General features: G+C 38.2%; 1 protein-coding gene across 7 annotated transcripts in view; it reads left to right on the plus strand.

Annotated features, from left to right (window-relative positions):
* CROT (carnitine O-octanoyltransferase) overlaps positions 1-20885 on the plus strand; it is a 38689-nt gene extending 17804 nt beyond the window's left edge. For 3 of the 7 annotated variants that reach the window (XM_027720594.2, XM_039388510.1, XM_027720595.2), the window contains exons 2-17: positions 449-572; positions 6032-6156; positions 7086-7267; positions 7450-7574; positions 10089-10197; positions 12132-12225; positions 12328-12453; positions 12882-12983; positions 13600-13683; positions 13786-13893; positions 14130-14260; positions 15574-15697; positions 17647-17725; positions 18507-18600; positions 18776-18895; positions 19948-20885. In XM_027720594.2, coding sequence (XP_027576395.1) covers positions 449-572; positions 6032-6156; positions 7086-7267; positions 7450-7574; positions 10089-10197; positions 12132-12225; positions 12328-12453; positions 12882-12983; positions 13600-13683; positions 13786-13893; positions 14130-14260; positions 15574-15697; positions 17647-17725; positions 18507-18600; positions 18776-18895; positions 19948-20068 — 1848 coding nt within the window. In that variant the 3' untranslated portion in view covers positions 20069-20885. Of the gene's footprint in view, positions 1-63; positions 74-448; positions 573-6031; positions 6157-7085; positions 7286-7449; positions 7575-10088; positions 11638-12131; positions 12226-12304; positions 12454-12881; positions 12984-13599; positions 13684-13785; positions 13894-14129; positions 14261-15573; positions 15698-17646; positions 17726-18506; positions 18601-18775; positions 18896-19947 lie in introns of those variants that run through there. The other 4 variants (XM_039388511.1, XM_039388512.1, XR_005566193.1 and 1 more) reach the window with 4 other exon arrangements.
* The last annotated feature ends 4703 nt before the right edge of the window (positions 20886-25588 follow it).

A 25588-nucleotide genomic window follows, 5' to 3' on the forward strand; every position in this document is an offset into this window, starting at 1 on the left:
GGATCGGGCCCTGAGCTTGCTGTAAGCGGCACAGCGGTGCCGCGAGCCCCCCGCCCTGCTCGGCCCGCCCCGGGTAGCGCGGGGTCGGGAGGCACGGCCGGGGGCCTCGGGGAGGGTCTGCGGGGGCGGCGAGCTGGGGCCGCCAGCCGGGCCGGGAGAGCGATTCCACCTTCCCCAGTTGTCCTCCGGTCTCGGGCGGGTTCTCCTCGGGAAAGAAAGCGACAGTCCTCGAGCTGGTTAATCGCGACATGCTGAGCATCAATAGCCGCCTGGGCATCGTTTCCCCCTGTTATGTGTGTGCCTCTCGTGGCTGCAAGCCAACAAGAAGTCCTCAGTCCAGGCTTTGTCGAGGGGTGTTTCCTGATATGTCTTTTATCGTCTAAATGGCGGGAGGCCGGAGCGGGAGAGATTTGTCATCGAACTTTGATTCTGTTTGGTTTTGCCGCAGATCTGCATCATGGAAAAGCAAGTGCTTGAATCCACAGAGGAGCGGACGTTTCAGTACCAAGATTCTCTGCCATCACTGCCAGTACCTCCTCTTGATGAATCTTTAAGTAAATACCTCGATGCAGGTAATGATTTAGTGTGGTAATGGTAGCGTGGCATGTGCTGTTTTAACCAGGCTGATCTGAAGATGTTTGCGAAGTGATTGTAGAGACAGCTTGTATCAACTGGTGTAATTGGGGTGTGGGATACGCACAAGCTTAGAGTGCCAAAGGTCTTTTTCAGGTTCAAACCTTAATTGTCCGGAGCAGCCTGAGTAAAAGTTTTCATTTTATTCCTAATTACCTTTCTTCAAGGGAATTGGGCATGTGGGAAGGTTAACTTTTTGGTTTGAGGGTGGATTTTTTGATTGTTTTTTCCAGCCGTATCAGCTGGTCTAATAAAAGATATTTCTCCATCAACAAATTTTGTTTTGCATAACTGCTCATTTATGACTGTGTTTGGCCAGGATCTTTGTAAAAAAGCAGTTGTTTCAAGCTTTTCATACTTAACATCAGTGAGAAAGAAGAACATTTACTAAGTATACAGTAGTAAGAAAAGGCAGTGGTGAGCATTTATTTGATAATTTAATTTGAATAATTTCTTCCTTGAAATGTTGACTAGTCTAATGATGATCACATAAAAGTTTTGAAAAATATGTGAATGCACTTGTGTCTAGCTTTGTTTACAAAGCAGAGATGACTAGTTGGTTCTTTATTATCAGGTCTTCATATATTGGGATTGACAAAGATACATTATCTTGATACAGTATCTTGAGATTACTTTCTTAAGTTTCTTCAATAATTTTCAGAATTCTGAGACATTGAGTTTTTTTCTGGAACATTTGCTTTGTGTCTTTACCATCTTACATGTATTGGAGGAATACTAACAGAGTAAGACTTGGATTTCTCTCCTTAGCAGGAACAGACTACACCAAAACTTCCCTTTCCCAAAATAGAAATCCTGATGTTGACTCTGAGTTCCCATTTATTCTGAGTGTAGTGGAAGTGACCCACTTCTTTAATGTTCATTACATCATTGCTTTTCAATGCAGAGTGTTGAAATGGTGGTTTTAGAGCAAAAGAACTGTGTATGTATTCATGTCTGAAAAATACATTTTAATTTTGTTGTAGTACAGTTGTGCTAAAGTTGTGCTGTAATAGTAGTGAACCTGTGATAACAAAATTCCTGTTTAGTTTTGTTAGCCGAGCTGGCTCTCTAAGTTAATATACAACTCTCTCATGGAGTGATAAAGTCTTGACAGTGATTTGTTTGCTCTTGTTTTCTGATTATGATCTGTGTTTTCATAAATAACTTATCACATGTCCTTTCGTTTTCATGCTGAAGTTAGTTGCTACTTACTGTTGCTTGTACATAAATCATGCTATAACTTGAGTCATTGTTGCTCTCCTTTATGCTCACTGGCAGTAGGAGAAAAATTAATCCAGTATTTGCTGTTCTGCCACAGTCTTCCCTTGTAGAAATCACTTAAAGCCAAAGTGTGTAGTCCACAGTTCTAGACACTAGCTGTGTGGTTCTCATTGCTTAAGCTTGTTATTTGTTTTAGTCTTTGAAGGTGAGTGAAGGAACGGAGGTGCTTCTGAAGAACCATTCAAAACCTCCAAATGATTTGATAGAGGCTCTAAATCATTCCAGGGAAACTGTCTTTCATTGGAGGAGGACTCCAGGCACTTGTCTTTTTAAAGCCAGTCAACTGGAAAAGCTGTCTCAAAATATGCCCAATTTAAGGCTTTACACGTAGCTACCTCTTCTTTAATGAGTTAACCTTGTTTTGAAAGTAAGCCTTGAGAAGAGAAGGTGGCCATACCCACGTTATTTAGCTTTCCAGTTCACCCCAGAGGTCAAGATTCATAAACTTGGACTCAACATGAGAGTATGAAAACCCAAAGTTCCAGCTTTCCAGAGGTTCCTTAACTATGCAACTGAAGGTGTCTTTCATGGGATACTTCTTGTTCATGGACAGAGCTGATGTCCTGTTCAGAAAGGAAGACAAGATCTGTGGGCTGGAGAAAGTGGCAAGAGAAGTTTGACTGAACTCTAGTGAGAAAGGGACTGAGTTCTGTTCCTTCCTAATAGCGCTGCTTCTGCATCTCATTAAATAGTTTTTCAAAGGAAAGAGACCCTGTAGGTATAGGGTGGGAAGAGTTCATCTGGACTAGATTCCTGTTCAGAGCTTTTCCAACTACCGCAGGTTGCTCTGGACTTGCTTAGCCAGATTTTGTTTATCTGCAAGGATGGAAATTCCACAGCCCCTGTTATGTAACCTGCTCTGGTGTTTGATCACCCTCACTATTCAGAGGAGGAGGGAGATACAAAAAAACAAACCAGAAACTTCATATTTTCCTTGTCAGAAATTTCCCATATTCCAACTGTATTCCATTTTCTGTTATCCTATTTCTCTGCATCTCTGAGAGGAGCTATGCTTTATCTTCACTATGCCTTTACGTTCAGTTGAAGAGTGCTGCAAGGTCTTCCCTTTGCATTCTCTTCATAAGCTGAACAAACTCAGTTGTCAGACCCATCTCGTCGTGTTCCAATCTAAGGATTCTAGGAATAGAGACCAGAACCTAGTGATTTTGCTTTTTTTTTCATTTTCTACATGCATATTGCTCTGTAATGACTTTATAACTTGAATAACAGAGGATAATCACTCTCTCTTTCAAATTGTATGTGTTAATAAGGTTACTCGCTGTGAAACCTGAGTGTTGGACTTCCCTCAGTCTGGGAAGGCTTTCAACTTCAGGTTTCCTGGGTGACAACTATAATCTGCTATATGGTATAGGTGAATGGCTCTCTCACTTATTATTTCTTTCTTCATCTGTCTTCGCAACTGGTGGTGTGCAATTCAAGCTGCCTCTGGATGAGGTCTAGATGTGTTAAGTCACTGCGTGAGTGTTCATAGCTGATCATCTGTGGTGAAGGTGTAAGGGGAATGCTGGTACCTTTCCAATCATGATGGTCTTACAGTGGAACTTAAAGAGGTCCCAATGCAATTTAAACACAATCACTGTATGCTAATATTTGACAATGGATGTTCTGTCTTGCTGCCTAAGGTTGTCAGCATATGTTTAAAACTACATTTGTTGGTGATATTTGGCCCTCTCCATGTTTGCCCTATGGAATAGGAAAATATCACTAGGATTTGCATTATACTGTTGTGGAGTACCATAAAGAGGCCAGGATGCACCTGAAAATGGATCCTTATCTTTCACGTCAGGACAGGTAATGCAAAATGCTGAAATGTGTTATATAATTAGGATAAAAATTGAATTATTTGGAAGAGGAGTGAGGAGGACTTAATCTTGGAGGAAGAGGATCAACACTGAACAGATTACATGTGAAAAACTACATGAGTCATGTTGGGTTGTGCCCGTGAGTGCTGAGGGAGCTGGCCTTTGTCATTGGAAGGGCACTTCTGATAATCTTTGAAAGGTCATGGTGATTGGTGAAGGTTCCTGAAAAATGGAAGAAACCAGATATTACTGCTGTCTTCAGGAAGGACAAGAAGGAAGATTTGGGTCACAACAGAATAATCAATCATGCTTTAATCCCTTGCAATCCCTGGCAAATAATCATGGATACTATTTCTGATCATATGAAGGACAAGAAGGTGGCTGGGAGTGGGCATCTCTGGCTTGTAAAGAGGAAATTGTGCTTGACCAACTTGATAGCTTTTTATGATGAGGTGATTGTCTCGCTGGATGAAGGAAGAAGAGTGGATATTGTTTATATTGATCTTAGCAAGGCTTTTGGCACATCAAAAGCTTTTTTAAAAAATTCCTCATAGATGAACTAATAAAACATGAACTAGGTAGTGGACAGTCAGTTGGGCTGAAAACTGTCTCAGCTGCTGGGCTCAAAGGTTTGTGATCAGCAGCGCATATTCCAATGTAGGCCAGTCTCTGATGATGTACCCCAGGGGTCCAGTGATTTTTAATGTGTTCATTAATGACCCGTGTTAATAAGTGTCCCGTGCATGATGGGACAGAGTGCACTCTGCATTTGGAGAAGATACAAAGCTGGAAGGAGTGGCTGATATGATGGTTGTACTGCCATCCAAGGGACCTTGACAGGTTGGAGGAACAGGCTGACAGGAGCCTCATGACATTCAACAAACAGGGAAATGCCAAGTCATTCACCCAAGGGGGAATAACTTGATGCACCAGCACAAACTGGAACCGAGTGCATGGAAAGCAGCTTTGCAGAAAAGCCCCTGGGATCCTGGTAGGCCTAAAGATGAACATGAGCCAGCATGTGGCCTTGCAGCAAGGCATGCCAGTAGCCTTCAGGGCTGTATTAGGAAGAGCATTGCCAGCAGGTACAGAGAAGTGATCCTTTCCCTCTGTTTGGTACTGGGGAGGACACATCTGGAGTTCTGTGTCCATTTCTGTATTCCCCAGTACAAGCAAGATATGGGTGTACAAAAAGGAGCCCAGAGAGGGGCCATGAGGGTGATTAAGGTCTTGGATTATCTGACATATAAGAAGAGACTGAGAAAGCTGGAATTGTTCAGATCTTTGTAATATGTGTGATTACTTGTGGAGGAGTAAAGAAAGTGAAGCCAAGCATCATAGTAAGAGATGATGGGCACAAACTGAAATACAAAAGATTCCTTTTAAACATAAGAAAACTCTTTTTATTGCAAGAGTGGTCAAGCACTGGAACAGGTTGCTACTAGGGCAGTTGTAGAGTCTCTGTCCTTGGAGATATTTGAACCCAATACAGCTCTGAGCAACCTGCTGTAGCTGACCCTGCTGAGATGAAGTGTTTGACTAGATGAACAGAAGATACTTTATACACCAGGTGAGTATAAGAAAAAAATGAAGTGTGCCTGTATGGAAGCTGACATCAACAGTGCCTGTTACTGATTTCATGGTAAAAAGGCTTTAAGGGGGGTTTAGATTAAAATAATGACTAATTTTGCAGATGTTTATGGAGAACTTTGGCCTATGTGGCACACGATCTGAGAGAAATCCAAAAGGATTTAAAAATAAAAAAACTGGCTAGCAGTAACTGCATTTGATATCATTCAAAGGTGGGCATAACCCAGGGACAGTGAATGAGAATTAAGTTGCAAGGGCAAGTTGCTTGTAGGCCATGGACTTGAAAATAAAGGCAAGCAGCTTATAGTTGGTGCAGTAGGGTGGCAGACATATGTGGCATAATGTGTTAATTTACAAAATTCCTACAAATTTAATTACTTGGTGAATTCTGTCACAGATGATGAGGTTGCAGAATTCTGTAGTATTTCCAGCTTATAAATATATTTGATTTAGTTATCTGTTAGGTATTTCAGGTTTTCAGCAATTGCTTTCATGTGCTAGCTTCTGTATTTATTTAAAAGTATATATTTATGTTTTATTAGAATACATTGATTTATTTAAATATTTTTAAAAGGTGTTCTCTCTTCAAGTACTTGTTTTAGAAAAATAAATTTTCATCCACTCCCTTGCCTGTGGATATCTGAATCTTGGAGTAAATGTCAGGATACAGTTGTCTTTAAAATAAAACTGTTTTCTTTTTGCAGTGAAGCCATTTCTAAATCAAGAGGAATATCAAAGAACTGAGGATATAGTTAAAAAATTTGAAAATGGCATTGGGAAAGAGTTGCATCAGAAATTACTGGAAAGAGCTAAAATGAGAAGGAATTGGGTATGTGTTTAGATATATAAGAAATCTTAATTCAACTTATGGAAAGTTGGTTATTCAGGATATAATTCAAAGAGTCATTTCACTTTTTTAAATCTTAGGATCTTCCTTGTATCTGCCACTTGGCCTGTGGGTATGAAAGCATTTATTTTCATGTGTGATTTGGTTTTTTTCAAAGCTGAGTAGCTAAGAGAGCTCACCAGCTGAAATTATAGTTACTTACCAGCTTTTGAATGCTTTGTCTATCAGTCTCTCCTTCTATGACATCTGTCCCTGCTCTCTCCACCTTAGCAAAAAAAAAAAAAAAAAGGCAAACAAAAGAGAAGCCCAACAAAACAAAAGCCTGGAATCTAGAGTTTGGTCTCTCTCTTTCACTTCCCAGAAGGAGGCTATGTGGTAGCATTTTAAAGTTGTGTTTCAACAGAGAAAGGAATATGAGGAAGGTCACTACCAAGTGGAATTCATGAGAACTTTGTAAATCTTAACATGACACATTCCGGAGTGGGGATTTTCAGATGATGACGAAAGCTATACATTATAAACTCTGTCTCAGATCCCCTCTCAACACAAGTCTACTTTCTTTCCATTCTCCATGGAGTAATCTCTCTGATATTTGCAGCAGCCACAGCTGACATCTGCAAGACTTTAAGATGATGAATATCAGGGAAGAAATGTTCATGATAATTTACAGTTTAATATTCTTAAACAGTATTGAATTTTATTTCAAGCTTGAAAATAGAAGAGCTAAATGTGTCGTTACCTTCAGCAGTTAGTTTTGAACCACTGTCCTGCCTTGTGTTATATAGGAACTACTATTCAAAGTACTAAAAAAAAAAAAGGAAAAAGTGCAGGCAATTGAACACTTAGGTGATTATTAAAGAATTAATGACTAAAAATTAATTAGTTCTGATGCTAAACATTTTTCATTTCAGCTGGAGGACTGGTGGCTGAATGTGGCTTATCTTGATCTTCGCATCTCAACACAAATACACTGTAATATGGGAGGCCCTGGTCCCTATATTGAACACTGCTGGCCACCAAAAGAGGGCACTCAGATAGAAAGAGCATGTGTAAATATATGGCACACCCTGAAATACTGGGATCTGTTACGAGCGTAAGACTTCACAAAAAAATAATTAATCCTAAATATTAATGATCTATGTATCCTTTAGTTCAAATATGTGCTTATGTTCATTGATATGCATTCTTTGCAGTAAAAGACAGGTTTGTCTAACCTTCATTTAGTTCCATCATTATAATTTCTCATATTTAATTTTGGTGTATTTGTTACTACAGAGAGAAGGTGACCATAGAGAGATCTGGGAATACTGTTCTGGACATGAACCAATTTCGAATGCTCTTCTGCACTTGCAAAATTCCTGGGGTTACCAGAGACTCGATCGGCACTTATTTTAAAACTGGTAAACAAATGAAAATTGGGGGTTAATACAAGCAAATGATTTTTATTAATGGGCCAATGGAGTGCTCACTTTAACCATAAAATACTTGCTTCCTCAAGCACTAGGTCAGATACTAGTTGTTGAGTGCTTATATAAGAAAGCAAAGAAGACATCTCACCTACAAGTGCCCTTTTTGGTCCAATATTTAGTCCTTACTAAATAAGAGTAAAAAAAAGCTCTACTTCAAATTGTATGTTACCAGTCTGATACCTATAATAAGTGTGCCAGCACTAAGAATTGAAAAAAGACAAATTCTGTGTGTTATAACTGTGTATGGATTCCATGTATTACATGGACAGAATTTCAACATCATTAATAATTGCATGTTTTTGCACATTTGAGAAGGTATTTCTCAAGTGTATTCCCATATATTCTGTTGGGATAATTCTTGCTTATTTTTTATCATTGTGCTCTTTCTTGGCTTGGTCAACTGCTTCTACTATCAGTCTTGAAAGTACTTCATAGAGCTCCATAAAGGCATTCTCTTAAACTCCCGACAGTTTTCTAGGGTTCAGGGTCAAGAGCTAAAGTGTAATGTTCTTATTCATCCTCCATTACCAAATACTGTAGCATTAGTAATCAGCAAACTGAAATCGTAACAGCCCTTCCACACACATTCTGATGCATCCAGGGTTGTTCAGCAGTGTCGCTCTAGATATCATGGACTCAGGAGTTCAAGAAGAAGGTATTGCCTTGCTCCATAGAAAATATCCAAGTAAATCTCCATACCACATGAGATGATGGGAAAATGCAAAGTTGAAGTCAGTTTTCAAGGGGAGTTTTTTGGCTTTTTTTTTTAGCATTACAGTTGAAGAGTCAATTCAAGTACTAAAACTTAGAAGAAACATTCAAATGGTGGGAAGTCAGTGTTCTGTTATGATCACACTTAATAAACAAAGGCGGAGAGGCAATTTATGTAATTTCTCTCCCTATTCTGCCTTAAAATATTGCAAGAACATCATTAAACAACAGTCTTGCTTATGTAATTTTTCATGTCATACACAGCAAGTGATATCCATTTCCATGTAGATTGTCTGCCTCCAGGTGAAATATTTGGTCCAGTTAGTTGTCTTGTTTCTCTGTGATTCATGGAGAAATACGAATACCTCCAGTGAAGGATTTGGGCCATTAAAATACGCAAGTATGTAAGATAGGTACTGTCTAAGGTAGAAGGAATTGCCATCTGGAAAGGGGTCTGTTTTTCTCCATTGGCCATAGGGGGAACTGGCATGGTCTAAACACTTGAAGTAGTATTTAGATTGCAGAGTAGAGCACCTAAAATTTGTCAGGTAATGTCACCTTGGAGCTAAAAACTGTACTAAAAGCCGAGGGAGCTGTTTGGTTCAGCCTGTAGCAGACATCTCCATGAGAACAGGTGAAGAGCTCATTAAAAGTTATTGAGTGTATTGGGTAGATCTCGACCACTGTATGACACTGTAGTGACGTATCAGACACATAATTCTAGGTATGGTAACTTCCAAACTTAATTCTGCCCTTTCCTGTAGGCAGCTAAGGTTAGGGGAATGCTACCTAAAGTAATTGAATTGGATGTCATCTCTTCTGATTTTTGCTATGTTACAAATTAATTTCATGATCTATGAAGATGAGGTCTAAATGAAATGACAGATTCCTCACTCTAGAATGTCTTTAACCAGGTATATGTTAAATTGTGTTATTTGATTTAGAAAGTAGGACCGTAAAGGTAGATATAACAGCCATACAGATAAGGTTAGGATTTCTTTGGATGCTCATTCAGTTCCATACTTGTGGGTAAAGTATACATTTCTTCTTTTTCCCAGAGAAGAGTACTTGGCTAGTTTGAGGAAAAATACAACAATGTTTCTTGGAATTTTAGCACCTAGGTCGTGTCTTCTCCAGCTTTAGTCTAATTTCCGGGTAGATGGGTTTGGTAGGGCAATGCTGGATAAATATACCTGGCCTGGAGCAGGCCAGTACCATCTGTGTTTATGTATAGTGGCCACATTGATGTGTCAGTGCTCCCTTCTTACAGATATACCTGTGCTGGTTAGGTGTGATTGACATGGCAGTGCATCACGAGGTGCATAACCAAAACTAGCAGCAGACTAGTTCAACAAACAACACTCATTCAAGCGAGAAATATTGCTAGATCAACTTTTCAGCAGGGAACACTCATTTCAACAGAGGAGGTTCCTGCAAGATAGCCAAATAAATGACACTTACTACTAGGTAATGGCAATGACTTGAAGTAGTTTATAACAATGAAAGTTATGTATGTCTTCTGTTGGTTTTTAAAATGTCTTCAAATTTGCAGTAAGATCATGCAGTTGGACTTAAAAAGTTACTCTTTTTTTAATCTTTCCTGTTTTTAACTGTATGAAGTCTGCCACATTTTGAACAAAAAAGGGTTTGTAGGACTTGCTGAGTTTTTCCTGTATCTGTCACTCACTTTATCCCCAAGGTTGGATTTTTATTTATTCTTATTTTTCATTTCAGAGGCTGAAGGTGAATGCCCATCTCACTTAATAGTTCTGTGTCGAGGTCGAGTGTTTGCATTTGATGCTATGCATGAAGGCAGTATGGTGACTCCTCCAGAGATATTCAGGTTTTCAAAATACCTTGTCTTAAATGAGCTGTCCTATTTAAGCTACGTACCAAGGAGGCTTTCTTTTTTCTATGTCCAGAGAATTAGGTTTGAGGGAGGCTGCAACTTCTCCTCTAGCTGAAGGTTCAGATTTGACTAAATTCTTGTTTACTGAATGGCAACTTCTTTCTGTAGAACATAATTATTATGTACTGCTGTACTACACCCATACAGCATCATACAAAAGGCTGAAATAAGATACTTTAGTAGAAAATATCCATTATATATGAAGCTTCTTTACATGGAAATATTAGGATTATGAGTATCATCATTCCTTTCAGGAATGATCCGCATAGATAATTATCTCATTGCTACTTAATCATTATCAAAGATGAAACACCACTGTCATGTTGATTTAAATCTAATACACTTGTGGTCAATTTTCTCAAGAGTAGAGAGGCTGGAATTTCTGTTGGTGAGAGCAGCAGAGTCCAAACCTGTAACATGCACTGATTGGCTTCCCGCAGCTACAGGGCAGTACAGCAGCATTTCACTTGCAGTTCTTTTCTTTGCCCCAGGCCTGTGACAACCAGCCATGTTTGTGGCTCTTCATGTTCCTGAGCTGCTGCAAAGGAACAGAGAGAAAGAATTTGGTTCTTCAAATACTAAATTTCAACAGTCGTGTAACAGGCAACGTTTAAAGCTTTTCTGTGCTGTATCTCCTATGTCCTGGTAGCATGTTCAGGTGCTGGCTTTTGAATTGTCAGTGCAGTTGTGGCCACAAAGTTTCCCACTCTGTTGGTCTAACACCGATGTCACATGCAGAAGTAGTTTCAGCATAAGTCTCTTGTGATCAATTTGGGATCTGTATGCATGTACTTACTAAGAAAGGGTTGTTAATCTTATCTAGGAATAACTTACTGCATTTGTCAAAGTGCTGCTTATAGAGCACAACAGAAGACTTGTCATTAAAACTGGCAAAAAGTGTACAGCCAAATTCCTCAGGCAAGACAAAAATTAGTTAAACTAAAAATCACTTTTTAAAAAAGTCTGGTACTTTAATATGTAATATTTTAATGTACATATTTTTGGTTTTTGTAGCTGTACCTGTTAAGCAAGTAACAAATAGATGAACACCTGGAGTACAGACAAAACCCCCAGTTGCATTAGCTACTGTCTATAGGAAGACCAGGTTGGGTTGGGTTTGGTTTGGTGGGGGGTTTTTTTGGGTTTTCTTTTATAACCTCATAGTGGGTGTCTTACATTTTTTATAACTATGTAACTAATGATCAGTAGTGAAGTTTAATGGGCAAGAGTGCCAGAACAAAGCACAAGCCAGGATTGAGTGCCTGTAATTTGTGGAGTTTCTTTAACACTAGAACAGCATGTGAAAAACTGAATTTGCAAACTTAAAATTACCTCTCTGCTAACAGTTCTTCTAAAGGAAAATGCAAGGAAAAGGTAGGAGGAGAATTACTCTCATGTAATTCAGACTCTACATTTAGGATATACTAAAGCTAGTGTTCTGCTTTAAATTTCAGGGTTTATTTTGAGTGGAATGTTTGTCCTGTACTGATTCATTGCTATAAATCTGCAAAGCCTGCAGTATTTCAGATGTCTGCACTCCACGAAGTCTGATCTACACTGTTGAAGTCTTAAGTCTAGTTTTAAATGAAGTGCATAATAACGCTTTAGAATCATGATTGTTTATATATAAGTTTGTACTGGGCTCGTAGATGCAGTTTGAATTAACCATTAGTGTCTAAAAACAGAGCAGTTCTTCAGTTGTCCTTAGAGTTTGAGGGAAATGATTCATGCTTCCTGAAAATTCACATTGGCTTGTGAACGTGGAACCAAAACTCCAGCTTTGCAAAAAAAAGAGAGGAAAAAAAGGTGACTTTTGTTTTCTCTCTGTCTGTTCTTGGTTAACTTCAGTTTTTGAAATCTTTTTACAGGCAACTTACATATATTCAGAAAAGATGCCATAGTGAGCCAGATGGACCAGGACTGGCAGCCCTAACAAGCAATGAAAGGACAAAATGGGCAGAGGTAGGAATATTTCAATAGTTGGTTCCTGAGGTATCAGGAAAAAGCCTTGTGATCACTGGAAATACATTATTTGACTTAGCTTTGTCTTTTTATGCTTTCTAGTTACGGGAATATTTGATTGATCTTGATCCAAAGAACTTAACTCTTCTGGAAAAAATTCAGAGAAGTTTGTTTGTGGTCTGCCTTGATGATTCTAGTCCCCATGCAACTCCTGAGGACTATACTGAGGTAGCTAAGGATTTTTGATAATTTATAACTGGTCATCTTCTCATAAAAATTTCTTCTGCATATATACAGTAGATTTTTGCTCTTTCATAACAGAAAATGAAGCAGATAAATTATGCAAATAATACTTCTTTTTGATCCATAGGAAAACTTAATAGTTTGAATTCTTAGGACATTAGAAGGGGGAATGGCTGAAATCTACCTTCATAACCTTTTAACCATCTGTCCTTCAGGGTTTTCAGAAACATAGTCATGAACTTTTTATCACACTTCTAATTAAAACTTGGGCTTATAATCATATTTCACTTGAACTGGATGAAAATGTCTGTCAGGGAGATCTCACCCTCTTAATGTAGACTAAGTTTAGCTGACAGAGGTTGGCAGTGTACTCAGTGTTTTTTAAAACTCATAGCATGTAACCTTTGCTTTAGCTTACAAGGCTGGGACTAACAGGTGATCCGACTGTGCGCTGGGGAGATAAATCCTACAATAGCATATTCTTTTCCAATGGAACCTGCAGCGCGTTCTGTGATGTAAGTTGAAATTTTTTCCATCTTATAAACCCTTTGAGTATTTGCTTACTGAATTTCCCCTTTCAGAGTATTATTTTAAATGCTTAATGTGTTCCTCTCTAGTATAGCCTTGTTTACCAGGCACCTTGTCTGACGACTTTCTAAAAGCAGCCTGCTTTCTCAGTGTTTGATATTATACCATACTTGAATTACGAACATGAGATCTGAAATAATTTCTTAGAGTATTTAATGAGGGAGTTCCAAAATAAAAAAAACCACAGTGCACAAGAAGGCTTAAAATTAACTCTTCGTATGATGCATCTGTTTGAACAGCTGTATTTTTTAAACTCCTGGTTTTTCGGACTCATTATTGCATGACCAGAAGGGCTTACATCTTGCCTGAAATCTGCCTTTCCACAGCAGCAGTACATTGTGCCTCTCTGTCCAGCTGCAGAGCAGTCAAAACAGTGGGTGGGCTTAAAGCAGTTTTCTGTTTATTGTAGAACTAGGAAAACAAGTGCAACCCTGTGCAGTAAAGCTGTTGATCTGCAGGTAAAAGAGTGGTGTAGGTAAAAACACAATTTGATCATCTTGCAGTCATGCAAATAATGTGATATCTTGTCTTCTCTGATTTTAGCATTCTCCTTTTGATGCCATGGCTTTAATTACCATGTTAGCTTATGCCGAAAAGAAGATTATTGAAAATGAGGGAAAATGGAAGGTATCTATGCTTTATAAACTTTCAAGTTTGTAGCTAACATGTATTTTCTTATGGATAATATATTCTGTTTTCCCTTTTTTCTTTCTGTCTTCATCTTCCCAGGGATCAGATAATGTGAGGGACATTCCATGGCCAGAGGAACTTGTATTCACAGTGGATCCAAAAATTATAAATGAAATTGGACGTACTAAAGAACTGTACTACAAGCAGGTGGAATTTCTTGATGCTTCTATTAGTTGTTTTTTTTCATTCTATTTACATGTTTTTAGTTGGTCTTTCTCCATGCTGGAGAAGAGGAATAAATATGTTATTGATGAATTGATGAATCGGGGGACTTAACAGGTGGTTAAATTTGTTGCATTGTTGGTTTCTGTGACTGTCTTTTGAAGTGGATCAAGTTGTGATATTTCTTGACTTCTGTGGGTTTTTTTCCTTTGCTATGACAGGTATCTGACTTGCAGCTGGTGTCTTATGCCTTCACATCGTTCGGCAAAGCATTGCTTAGGAAGAAGAAACTTCATCCTGATACATTTGTGCAGCTTGCCCTTCAGCTTGCTTATTACAAATGCCACGGACGGTAAGAAAACATCAGATTAGGAATAAAAAAACTAGTTTCTTGAGTAAAGAGGTGCAGGGGCTTTGCAATGTTAGCGTGTAATTTGCTATGGTGATGTAAGAATGAAGAACTAAGGGTTTTTTGAAGTAACAGTTGCATAAGACCATACTTGCTTCAGAATTTTGCCCTTGTGACCATAGGGATAACGTGTGTACATATTGTGGAATGGATGGCAGAACACAGTCCACAAAAAGGTGAATTTTAGCTGTACAGGGGAAATATTTGGGCAAACACCAAATGCTTAATGGGTCAGGATTCTCTACTGTCGAATAGTTGGTCAAATAGAGAAGAAAGCTTTATCTGTAGCAAGTGACAGCCATCAGTAAAATGTTTAGTCTTCCAAGCCTGTAAAAGGCCTCACAAACCTCAGTGTCTCACTGTCTTTAGCAGCATTGGATGTTAAGCTTTGAGCAGAATCATAGAGAGCCTCCAAATGCCTGCCTCTACATTTTTGGATGTGGCATTTTATTTTGTATTATTGATCAGAGGCATCATTCTTCCTGGTATTGGTGTTCCCAAGTTTCTATTTACTAACTAGCACCTATTATGGCTTGTATAAGTCGTTACTGACCTGGCGAGTATTGCGTGCTTCAGAAGGAAAGTTTCATCATAGGAGTGTGATGCTTAGTCACTGGTGATGTGATCACATTGTAACAAAGGCTGGTAGATCTCTGTTTACTGAACATTAGGATAAATTGTGTGACTGAAATAGCCTGTTTGGTCTGTTGTAAACACACAAGTATGTTTCATGGAAGTTGTATTTTAAATGGTAGACTGTCACAGAGCTGGACATGCTCCGGGTAAAAGCTGGATGGCTGTCAGTATGCAGCAGATAAGGTTTTGAACCTTTTCCCTCTAAATACATTGAGACATATGGCTTATTTTAAATGTGTCACTTAATTTTTGAGGGTTTGGGTGGTGTAGGTGGTTTCTTCAATGGAAATATATACGGTGAAACAGAAGTTTGGGTAATTTCAGCCTGTTTTTGCTAGAGCCTGGTAGATCTGTAGTCTGCAGAAAATAGCCATGAAAACACAGTCTTTTCAAGGTATGATTATAGTACTGGCACTTTTTTCAGTCATCTGTCTCATAAGAGTGCATAGAGTTCCTTTGTGGCTCTTTTTTGGACGCATAACTTAAAGAAAATTAGTGGGTTTCTGGTACTTGTAACTGAGCTAAATGTGTAAGATCTTTGGCAGGACTTTTTGAGTCCTTGAGAGAGCGAATAGTTTTGTTAAGGTAATGAGATACTCTTCCCTAATTTTTGTTCTTAGTCCGGGCTGCTGTTACGAAACTGCCATGACCAGGCGTTTCTATCATGGCCGCACAGAGACCATAAGACCGTGTACTATGGAAGCAGTGGAATGGTGCAAGTCCATGCTGGATCCTTCTGACAGTGTAAATGCTGAAATCCTGCTTTAATCATCATGTATTTAGAAGGCCTGTCATTTGAACTGCTTAAAACTTGCTCTTGTGTTGTCTCATTGATGGGAGTTGGCATCTTTCCAGTGAGACAGATTTCAAATGTTGAGTTGCTTAAACTCTAGTTCTGGTCACTGTGACTGAGGTGTGCTGTCATGTATGAGCTTGTTTGTTTTTCTATCCTATTTGACTTTTGGTTTCAAGAATGTAACTGTCTTGAGTTACGTTCACACTGATATTTTTTCACACCTCAAAAAGTTACTGGGTTGGATCTGAAGTATTCTGCTATGGTTATGTTTTTTTAATTTCCAAGTGAAATCAGGAAATGTTTATCTAATATTTGCATCAGAGAGCAAAATTGAAATCTGTTTGTGTCCTAGTGGCAACAGGAATGTATTCCAGAGTGTCTCTGAATAGCTGAACCAGAGACCTTTTCTTTTCCCAGCAGCTGCTTGGCTGGCAAAGCATGTCATGCATTTCTTTCCCAGTGAGAGCTGTACTAAAGCTCTTTTTGTTCTCCTCCCTGCACTTTTCTCAGAGCCTGAGAAATTAAGCAAGGAGAAGATTTTTGAGACAAAGGTCTATGTGTCTTTAGAAAATTCAAAGGGTGTATATTATTAATGCATCTGAAAAACATACAGGAATATGACTGTCAGAAAGTATGTGTGATTGATAATTCTAGCCTTCAAGAGAACTTTTTCCTGGTCTTCAGTGGCTTCTTTTGGCATGTGCTGCAGCTTTAAAATTCAGTTTTCTTTCCAAATCTGCTTTCCTGTTATTTCCCTGCTCTTCATTTACCTTCTAACCATTTATCAGGCTTCCAACACTAATGGTAGCCTTTTTCTCTTTGCAATATTAAATAGCATTTCCAAATATTGCCCTGTTGTTTTTTTTAATGCTGAACTCCTGGGGCTTAAAAACTGTGTTCAGTAGTATTGAAATTAACATGCTTAAAAGTCTGCCTTTAGGTACATTTTAGTACCTTAAAGTTATATATTTTGGAAAAAACACTTTTATCTCAAATTTTCGTTTGCTCCTTGTGAGCTTAGTAGCTTGATTTTTATTCAAATTGAGTGGCTGCTGCTCTTATTTCACATTCTGTGTTGCAACCTCTCATGTAATGAATAAAAGGACAGAGAGTGCTTCTTAAGTAGTTAAAGAACTAGCAAGATCTAAGATCTTTGAAGTCAAGATCTTGAGTGTCCAGAACTGTTTCCCCTTTATAAAAAACATGCTATTTATATTCTCTCTGATTCTAACACATAAGGCTCAATATAAAACTGAAAAAAAATAACGTTGGGCAGAACTGACAATTAGCAGAGAAAATTTGGGAATGCAGTTGGCATCTGTATATATTAGTTAGAGTCTTGTTTTGTTTTCCGCTTTTGTGTTTTTCATTTTTTTCTTTCCTTTTTTTGTCATGAAAAGTAATAGAATACAATATTTCTATTGGAAGGGGCCTACAATGATCATGTAGTCCAACTGCTTTGTCTGATTCAAGGCATGATGATCATGTAAGTGCAACCACACCTGGTAAAAGCTAGTGTCCTTCTGACTAAAGGGCATTATAGAAAATTTTGGGGTTTGATTACTCTAGTTCACAGTGGTTACTTTTCATTGTTTCAGATTTTCGGGAAAGGAGCATGAGGTTTAGAATATTGTTCAGTGCACAGGTGATCTGAGTAACAGAACAGAGATACAGGAAGCAAATGAGCACATTCTTCTGAAAAAGGAATTTGGATTTAGGAGAAGGAGTTTGAGAGAGCTTCTAATGTACCTTTAAAGTTCCTCCATTTTCTTCTATCTAAAATTGTTAGAAACTGTGATAGGGAAAACTTGCTGATCTGTGATTCCTAATGTGTTACTCATTTGCATTTTTTTTCTTTTTTCTTAATTTTTGTTCTCTCTCCCCCTACTTTACACAGACTTATCAACGACTACAGCTGATGCATAAGGCATTTGCAAAGCACAATAAAATGAGGAAAGAATGTGAGAATGGAAGAGGTACTCTGGCATCAAAACTTTTTTTTGGTTTTTTTTTCTTGTGGTGAAAAAGGAATATTGTTGTATGCTAATACATTTTCTCTGTCTTATTTTCCACCTGAATAAAAGCTATCCCTTAACATTTTACACTTTAATTTTGAGGAGAAGAACTAAAATCTAGTCCTTGGGCCTTTCCTTGTACCCCAAAGATACGTTCACTTTGAAAGTTTTTCTGCCTAGCTAAACATTATTTTGGAATACCTTCCAGTCAAATATATGCCTGTCTGGAAAATGAAAAATGTGCTCTTCTAAGGCAGAGGAGAGATTTGGGTGAGGTTCTAACCCATCTGTGATAGTGCAGTGCATTACTTTATGAATGAGTATCTGGGAAATAATCACCTGATGAACTTCGTACTCTCTCCATTCTGCATGGTGTGTTCTCTAGGCAGTTCTGGCCCTGAAAGCCTTTTTGCCTTGTTCACATAATTGCTAGTGGGCCACTTTCACTCCTTGGCTCAAGTGGGAGTTTTCTTGTGTTTTGTTTTCCACAGGAACTGTGCTGGGTTTCTACTACTTAGATAATTTGCTTTTGTGCTCGGTGCTGCAAGCTGAAAGTGATGACGGCCTCTTAGATCAAACACGTGGGAAATGTTTTTGGATGCTACAATACTACTTTGTTAGCAGACTGTGTTGTTTATCTGTCCTTCAGCTGTTACTTGAGCTCCTAGCTATGCAGACCAGAAGAAGCGGAAAAACAGGAAACGCTGCTGTTAACGATTTTGTATTTGCATTTATTTGACAGGCTTTGATCGTCATCTTCTGGGTCTCCTGCTCATAGCACAGGAGCAAGGACTGCCAGTGCCAGAACTGTATGGGGATAAGGCCTTCACAGCTAGGTAATTCATATTCTTGTCCTGTGGGGAGCTGTATCCCTTGATACCAAGGCCTTTGTCGCATGGGCCTTATATGTTCTGATTTCTTAATGTCTAGGATAAAATAACTGTTTTATTAAACTCACTTTGTTTTAAATTGCCTTTAAAAGTGCTGCTTTTGTTTTGTGTTGTTTTACAGTGGAGGAGGTGGGAATTTTGTCCTTTCAACTAGTCTGACTGGCTACACTCGGTTTAGTGGATCTGCACTCCCTATGGTACAACATGGCTATGGCTTTTTTTATTCAATCAGAGATGACAGGTAAGGTTATAATTTCATTTTAGGTATGGCTCTGCCTTTACCACAGAGGGAGAGGTGGCTAACAATTAGAATGAGGAAAGGAAAAGACAGAAGAAATATGGCTGAACGTGTCAGGAGAGGTTGAGAAGTGAGGTACATGAAATAGAGACACTGATGTTCTGGGAAAGCATATGTGTGAGGCAGGATGAATGGTTGAGGTGAAGTGAGCACCAAGATACTGACAATGAGCAGAAAGTAAAGGGTGGGGAAGGTGAAAGAAGGGAGTAACAAAAAAAGTTAACTTACTTTAAAATAGGCTGTCATTTTAGAGATCATTTGTAACATGCAGAGGTGTTTTTTAACTGAGCTAGAGCAGATAAAAGTACAGATGAGCACACTGCCCATCGTTCATGGAGTGACACACACAACTCAAACCAGACCTTTTTTGAGTAACAATAAGAGGCTAAAACATTTGGTTTCACTTCTGAAGTCATGAGATTTGAGAAGATTCAACTTTGGCTTATTGGTCTTACAGACAAAAATTACTGCTTTTTTATGAAATCTAAAAATACATCAACTAGAATGTGTAGAGATAAGTTGCTGGTTTATGACTTAGGTGTAATTCAAATGACTTCTTCCTAAAGCTAAATATGGATTGCATGCACATTTGAATCAGTTTGAGTATACAAACCATTTATACTTTGATCTATGGCTCTCTTAAAATAATTGGAACTAGATAAAGATTTACCTTTCATTAGGTAAATAGAAAAAAAAGTACTTAAAACCTTAAACTAGTTGCAGAAGAAGAATTATAATTTACAGCATTTTCAAATATAAGCAGAAAAGTAGTGTCACTGCATATGTAGTAATGGGTATTTAAATCAAAGTACCTGGTTTCAAGATCTGTCAGCATTATTGCTTACTGAAGGCACTAGTGATCTGAGTCCTTTATTAATGTTAAGACAGTATGTTCGTGTGACAATTTTTACTTCAGAGTTTGTGTTCCCTTGTGTGACTTCATCCTAGACCATGACAATTAAGTGTGGTAACCTCATTGTTTTCTATATTGATAGGATTGTTGCAACCTGTTCTTCTTGGAAATCATGTCCAGAGACTGATGCAGAAGTGCTGTGTAGAACTATGTTCCAGTGTTTTCATGACATGCTACAGTTAACAGTCACAGCTCAACTGTAAGCTTGATAATGATGTAAAAGGCTTTGCAAGGTCACGAGTTATAGGTAGTAATTAAAAATGAAATGCTATTCAAGAGTACTGTTACATTCAAGACATTTAATGATCTATGTGAAGTCTTACCTACTTTTATGTGATTTACTGTGGTAACAGTACCCCTTGAAGAGTAATGTAGCCATTTGCAGCAGCAATGCAAGCAGTAGTACCTTATCTGTGTAGAACTATGCAATATTAAAATATGCCTCAACAATGCAAATGTACTTCGAGACAAGATGTTGGAGTGGAGAACTGATGGGAGACTTGTATTTATGATCTCAGTAGTAGCATGTAGAAATGTAGAATAGTTTGTAGCCTACTGATACTGTTTATGCCAGTGGAGCACTTAACTGTGTACTTAAGAGTAACCACACTACCCTCTTAGGTGATTATGCTTCCTGTTCACAGTGGTTTGTGAAACAGAAGGGCTGCCTCTATTAGGTTATATGGTATAAGTTATCTTTCATTTTTGCTATCAGGATTATACCAAATAAATCTTGTATCCATTAATGGGGATGTTCCCACTACATTTGTAGTATGAGAACACTACAATCTGAAGTATTTTGAAAAAGAATTACTCAATAAAGACAGAAAGCAGCATGGGTTTCAAATTTCTTAGTTTTCATCTTCTAGTGAACTGTGAATATCTGCTGCTTTACACTAATAGTACACAATAAAAATAAGCACTGAATTGTTTGATATGGTTCTCAGGATTTTAATACTTGATTCCTCTGAGCAGCTTTGTATTTTCCTATCATAGAAATAAAATTCTTCTAAAAATCAACTTTGTATTAATTGATTTATGGCTGGACTGTTTATGTGTAGCAACACTGTGTGAGAGAGATGATCTTGGGAACAGGTGAACTTGAAATTAGGATTCCAAAGTACCCTTTGTTTTTTCTCTAGCTTGTAGAGTTTGAGAGAGATCTTATTATTTGTTTTACAGAAACAGCTTCATTCTTAACTAACATGGAGCCAGTTTCTGTGCCCTCTGGAAGCACTGTTGCATATTTATTGTCCACAGTAGTGAGAACAGTTTCCCTTTTTATTTCCTCCCTCAAAGCCTGATACTCCTCTATAAGCCACGGTGTTACACTGTATCTTGTTACCTCAAAAAAATGGTGTCCTCATTTCAGCCTTTGTCTTCCCTGCCTTTACTGGGCTACTTGTATGTTCTCTCTCAGTTAAATCTGACAACCATTCATTGTTTAATGTTTTATTTGAGATCTTCCAAAACTCATGCAGAAAAAGAATCCATTCCTGTTCAGCAGTGCTTATAATAACTCACCCTCTTTCTTGGACATAAATGACTTTGTGAAATCTCTCAAGTAGTGAAGCCTGTGTCTTTATGATGCTGTGACTTCTGTGAGATAGATTAGGATTTTGGATCAAGCCAGGCCTGCTGATTTTTATTCTCTATTTTAATAAGTTCTGTTTGACAGTTTACCTTTTACCCCTCAGCTGCGTTAGTAAACCTGGTTGCAACTGCAGTAAGGACAGTTTGCTTTGAACGTTGATTTGAAACAGCCTGAAATTTGATGAAGGGTATAATTTTGCATTTATTTTCCACACACCTACCCCTGCGTTTCTGGGGCTTTCTGGGAACATAGAAAGCCTGACGGAAGCACAGAAAAAGGAAAACTATTTCAGAAAGTGTGTATCATTGAGAAAATGGCATTCAGTCACCAGTGTAAGCAGAATTTCCTGTTCAGCTGAGAAGCTCTGAACCTTGCCTAGAGAAACTGAAGTGTATCCAGAGAGAAAAAAATTTCTGTGAGTTGTTAGAGCTACTTGTTATGTGCTGTGGATAAATGAATTCCTGACTGTGATATTAATTTCCTTGTTGAGTAAAGCATTTTATCTCCAGTGCCTCTGCCCTGAAGGCCTCTCCTTGTTTTTGTGCCCTTCTCTGTGAGCACCCATGCTGTGTGCTGCAGAGCTGATCTCAGTGCCTGGAACCCTCCACTTAGCAGTCCTTTGCTTGCAGTTTGGCAAGTCAGTGGGGCTTTTCCATGACTGCTGTATAATCTTTAATTTGAGCAACTATGAATTTTTGTACTGGTAAAAGAAGAGGATTGGGTTCTTAAAGCAAATGTAGCTCAGTTATTTATTATATAAAGGAAACTTTAAGGAAGCTTTTAAGGAAACTATTTATAGAATTGTACCAAAACCACATGTAGTGAAGCATCCTTAACAGTCTCATACAAAAGGCTGAGGCTGCTGTACAGGTGCCCTTGAGCAGCTGGTACTGCCCCCTCCCATGCATTTCTCATTAAATAATTGCAACTTAATCCTCCAAAGAGTTCCATTATAAAATCATCTTATAATCAAATAACATGTTGGATAATTTTGTATTCTAGTTTCTAAGTATGTTGTGCTTAGTATACACACTTGAAAGCAACATCCCCTCAGTTACCTCAGCCTTTTCCATATGTCAGGTGACCAATTATTCCATTTCCTTCCAGAGAGGATCTGCATTTTCCCTCATCTTCCTTTGATCACTGACAGAAGCTTTTCTTGTTGCCCTTGGCATCCCTGGCCATACTTAATTCTGTCAGGGCTTTTGTTTTCCTGGTCTGATCCGTCTGCTCAGACAATTTCTCTGTTGTTCCCAGGCTACCCGTTCTTGCTTCCATCCTCTCTAGGCTCCCTTTTTGTGTTTGACTTTGTCCAGGAGCATCTCTTTCATCCATAAAGACCTGTTGACATTTTTGTCTGGCTTCCTTTTTGTTAGAATGGACTGCTCCTCAGCATGGATGTGGCACTTAGTGCCGTGGTCTAGTAACCACGGTGGTAGTGGATCAAGGGTTGGACTTGATGATCTCAGAGGTCCCTTCCAACCTGGCTGATTCTATGGAGGAGGAAATCCCTGAACATTAACCAGCTTTCTTAGGCCCCTCTTCCCTCCAGGGCTTTACCCCATGATACTCTACCAAACATATCACTGAAGAGGCTGAAGTCTGCTCTCTTGAAGCTGTGCGTCCTCCTCACTGCCCTGAGGATCTTGAACTCCACCATTTCATGGTCACTGCAGCCAAAGCTACTCTTGAGATTGAAAGTCTCTACCAGCCCCTCCTGTTGGAGAGAGCAAGGCCCAGCATAGCATCTCTCCTTGTTGGTTCCTCTATCAGTTGGAGAAGGATGTTTTCATCAACACAATTCCAGGAACCTTCTGTGTGCCTTCTTTACAAAATTTCTGTAACAGAAAAAACATATGATCATATTGTACATTCACTTGTAGTAATCAAGAATATGAAGATTATCCTATAATTCAAGGGATTCCACAAGTCCTTAGTCTTTGAAAGTAAAATATTCTCCAGCTCTCTGTAAGATCCTAACCTAAGACATCATTGTTCCTGTATGCTTGGGTGCCCTCTCTGCCTGCAAGAACCAATGAGGCTATTGGGAAAGAAGAAGAAATTGCTCTAACTTTGAATATTTATGGCATGTACAATTTGTATTGCCTTCACCTCATACATTCATTAAAATTATTTTCAAAATTATAATACAGTTGCAATTCAAATTTTCACCTGACACACGAGGAAAATCTTCAAGAACTTTTGAATTTCTACAAAGCAGAAATTATTTCTACAGAACAAATCTTTGTGCTTTATCTATATTGAACCAAATCAAAAGACAATTCATGAAGTTTCATGTGATCTGCAATAGTACTTGATAAAAGAGCAGAGTGAACAAATACATAAGCTGCTCTGCAGGTCCACCCTTCTGGATCTTACCTCAGGAAAATCCCACTGATTTTTATAGGGATGTTACCTAAACATACAGGTAAAAGCTGCCTTTGGTTTGTAAAACAATAGATTCCCTCAGAAGAAAGTGCTGTGATTATAATGATTATAAGAATTATTAAAGCCTCCATTTCAAGAATTACAGCAGCCCTTAACAACATCATGGAGACTTCAGGGGAAAATAGGTAATTTAGAACATTACCTTAGAATGATATTTAAAATGTCAAGAACATTAGCTTAAAGGGAAAGATAATATATATTTTTTATGTCAAAGCTGAGTTTAGAATGGAAGATTTTATTGTGCACTGACAGAGATAATTTGTCACTCAGTTTATTGGTGTTAATTTATGTTCATTTTTAAAAAGAATGTTTCAATATATATATTTTTAAGAAGCATTCTTAAACCTGTGTCATGCTTGCCAACTTTGTCCATACCTAAGCTCATTTTTTTTCCCTGAGTCAAAGTAACAACAATTCAAATATTTTCTATTTGAAAAAAGAAAAATTTTCCAAATTTGCTTCCAAAGCAATCTGTGTCTAGGAGCAGATATTAATCAGCAGAAAAAAATTATATGGATATTTCTAGACATGATTAATAACTGCCATAGAAGTATGTCTACATACTGTTGAAAGCAGAGCTGCAACATTTTTAGATATGCTGCTGTTAGATATATCCAATTAGAATGAATTATAACAGTGAAGTAGAGGCAGCATACATTCCAGCACAGGCCAGCAATGAGAGTTTATTTTCCATTGGTCTTGTGCAACCTGTCATGAGGATAATGTCAGCAGCTGTCATCACTGCAGGAGCACAGTCAGGATAAACTGAACAAGCCCACATCACCTGCAAATGCATTTGGAACTGCATGTGTCCACATTTTCAAAAGCAGCTAGTGATTTTGAGCTCACCCATAAAGAAATTATCTTTCACAGGGTATGTTCTCAGCATTTTTTGAAAATCGGGAGTTTTTCAAAACTCCTAAAGGAGAAATTCCAAACTCCTGGCCATTTAAAACTCCTAAAGGAGAAACTTGGAACCACTGGCCATTCCTAAAATGAATTGTGTGCTTATGGATTGTACCAGGAGCTACTTGACTCATTAGATAAGTGTATGACAAATTTTGCTGCTCATAAGGAAGGCATGAAATACATTTACTCTCTTTTAGCTATGTCATTTTTTCACTGCCTTTTAATGAGAGTAGTTTATTTTTACTTATGGTGTATGAAGATGGCATTTCTCCACAGGTAGTTCTCCAGGAAGAACCTCTCTTTTAAAAAAGTAGATTTCTACCTAGAGTTAAAATAGATGCTTGAGGCTTGTTTTCCTTCAGGTTTACTTGATATGTTGTGAGTGAAACATTTTGCTGAATTGCATATGTTTTAAATTTTGCCAGAAACTGGGGATCTGCAAAAAAATTGTTTTGGTTAATATAGTCTGCCAAAACCAGATATTCAGGTCATCATCTAACAGTCATGTAACTCATCTTACAAATAGTCTCCAAGGAAGTTGGCGTGAGATGATAATCAGCAATGTGACTATGAGATAACTTTGAAATGTTTCAGTGCATTAGAATGCACTCAATAAGGTTACTTGTTTGGCAAAACTTTACAAATAATTAGTGACAGTATTACAATTTTTTTCTTGGTTACCCTATCATGTAAAGAACATGTTTCTTTCTTTTCGACACATATATTCTTTTAAAAATAAATCTCTTCTAACTTCTTATTTAGACTTGTGAAT

This window comes from Pipra filicauda, unplaced genomic scaffold, assembly GCF_003945595.2.
Source record: "Pipra filicauda isolate LSUMZ 115617 unplaced genomic scaffold, ASM394559v2 scaffold65_size3143899_pilon, whole genome shotgun sequence".
Classification (NCBI taxonomy): domain Eukaryota; kingdom Metazoa; phylum Chordata; class Aves; order Passeriformes; family Pipridae; genus Pipra; species Pipra filicauda.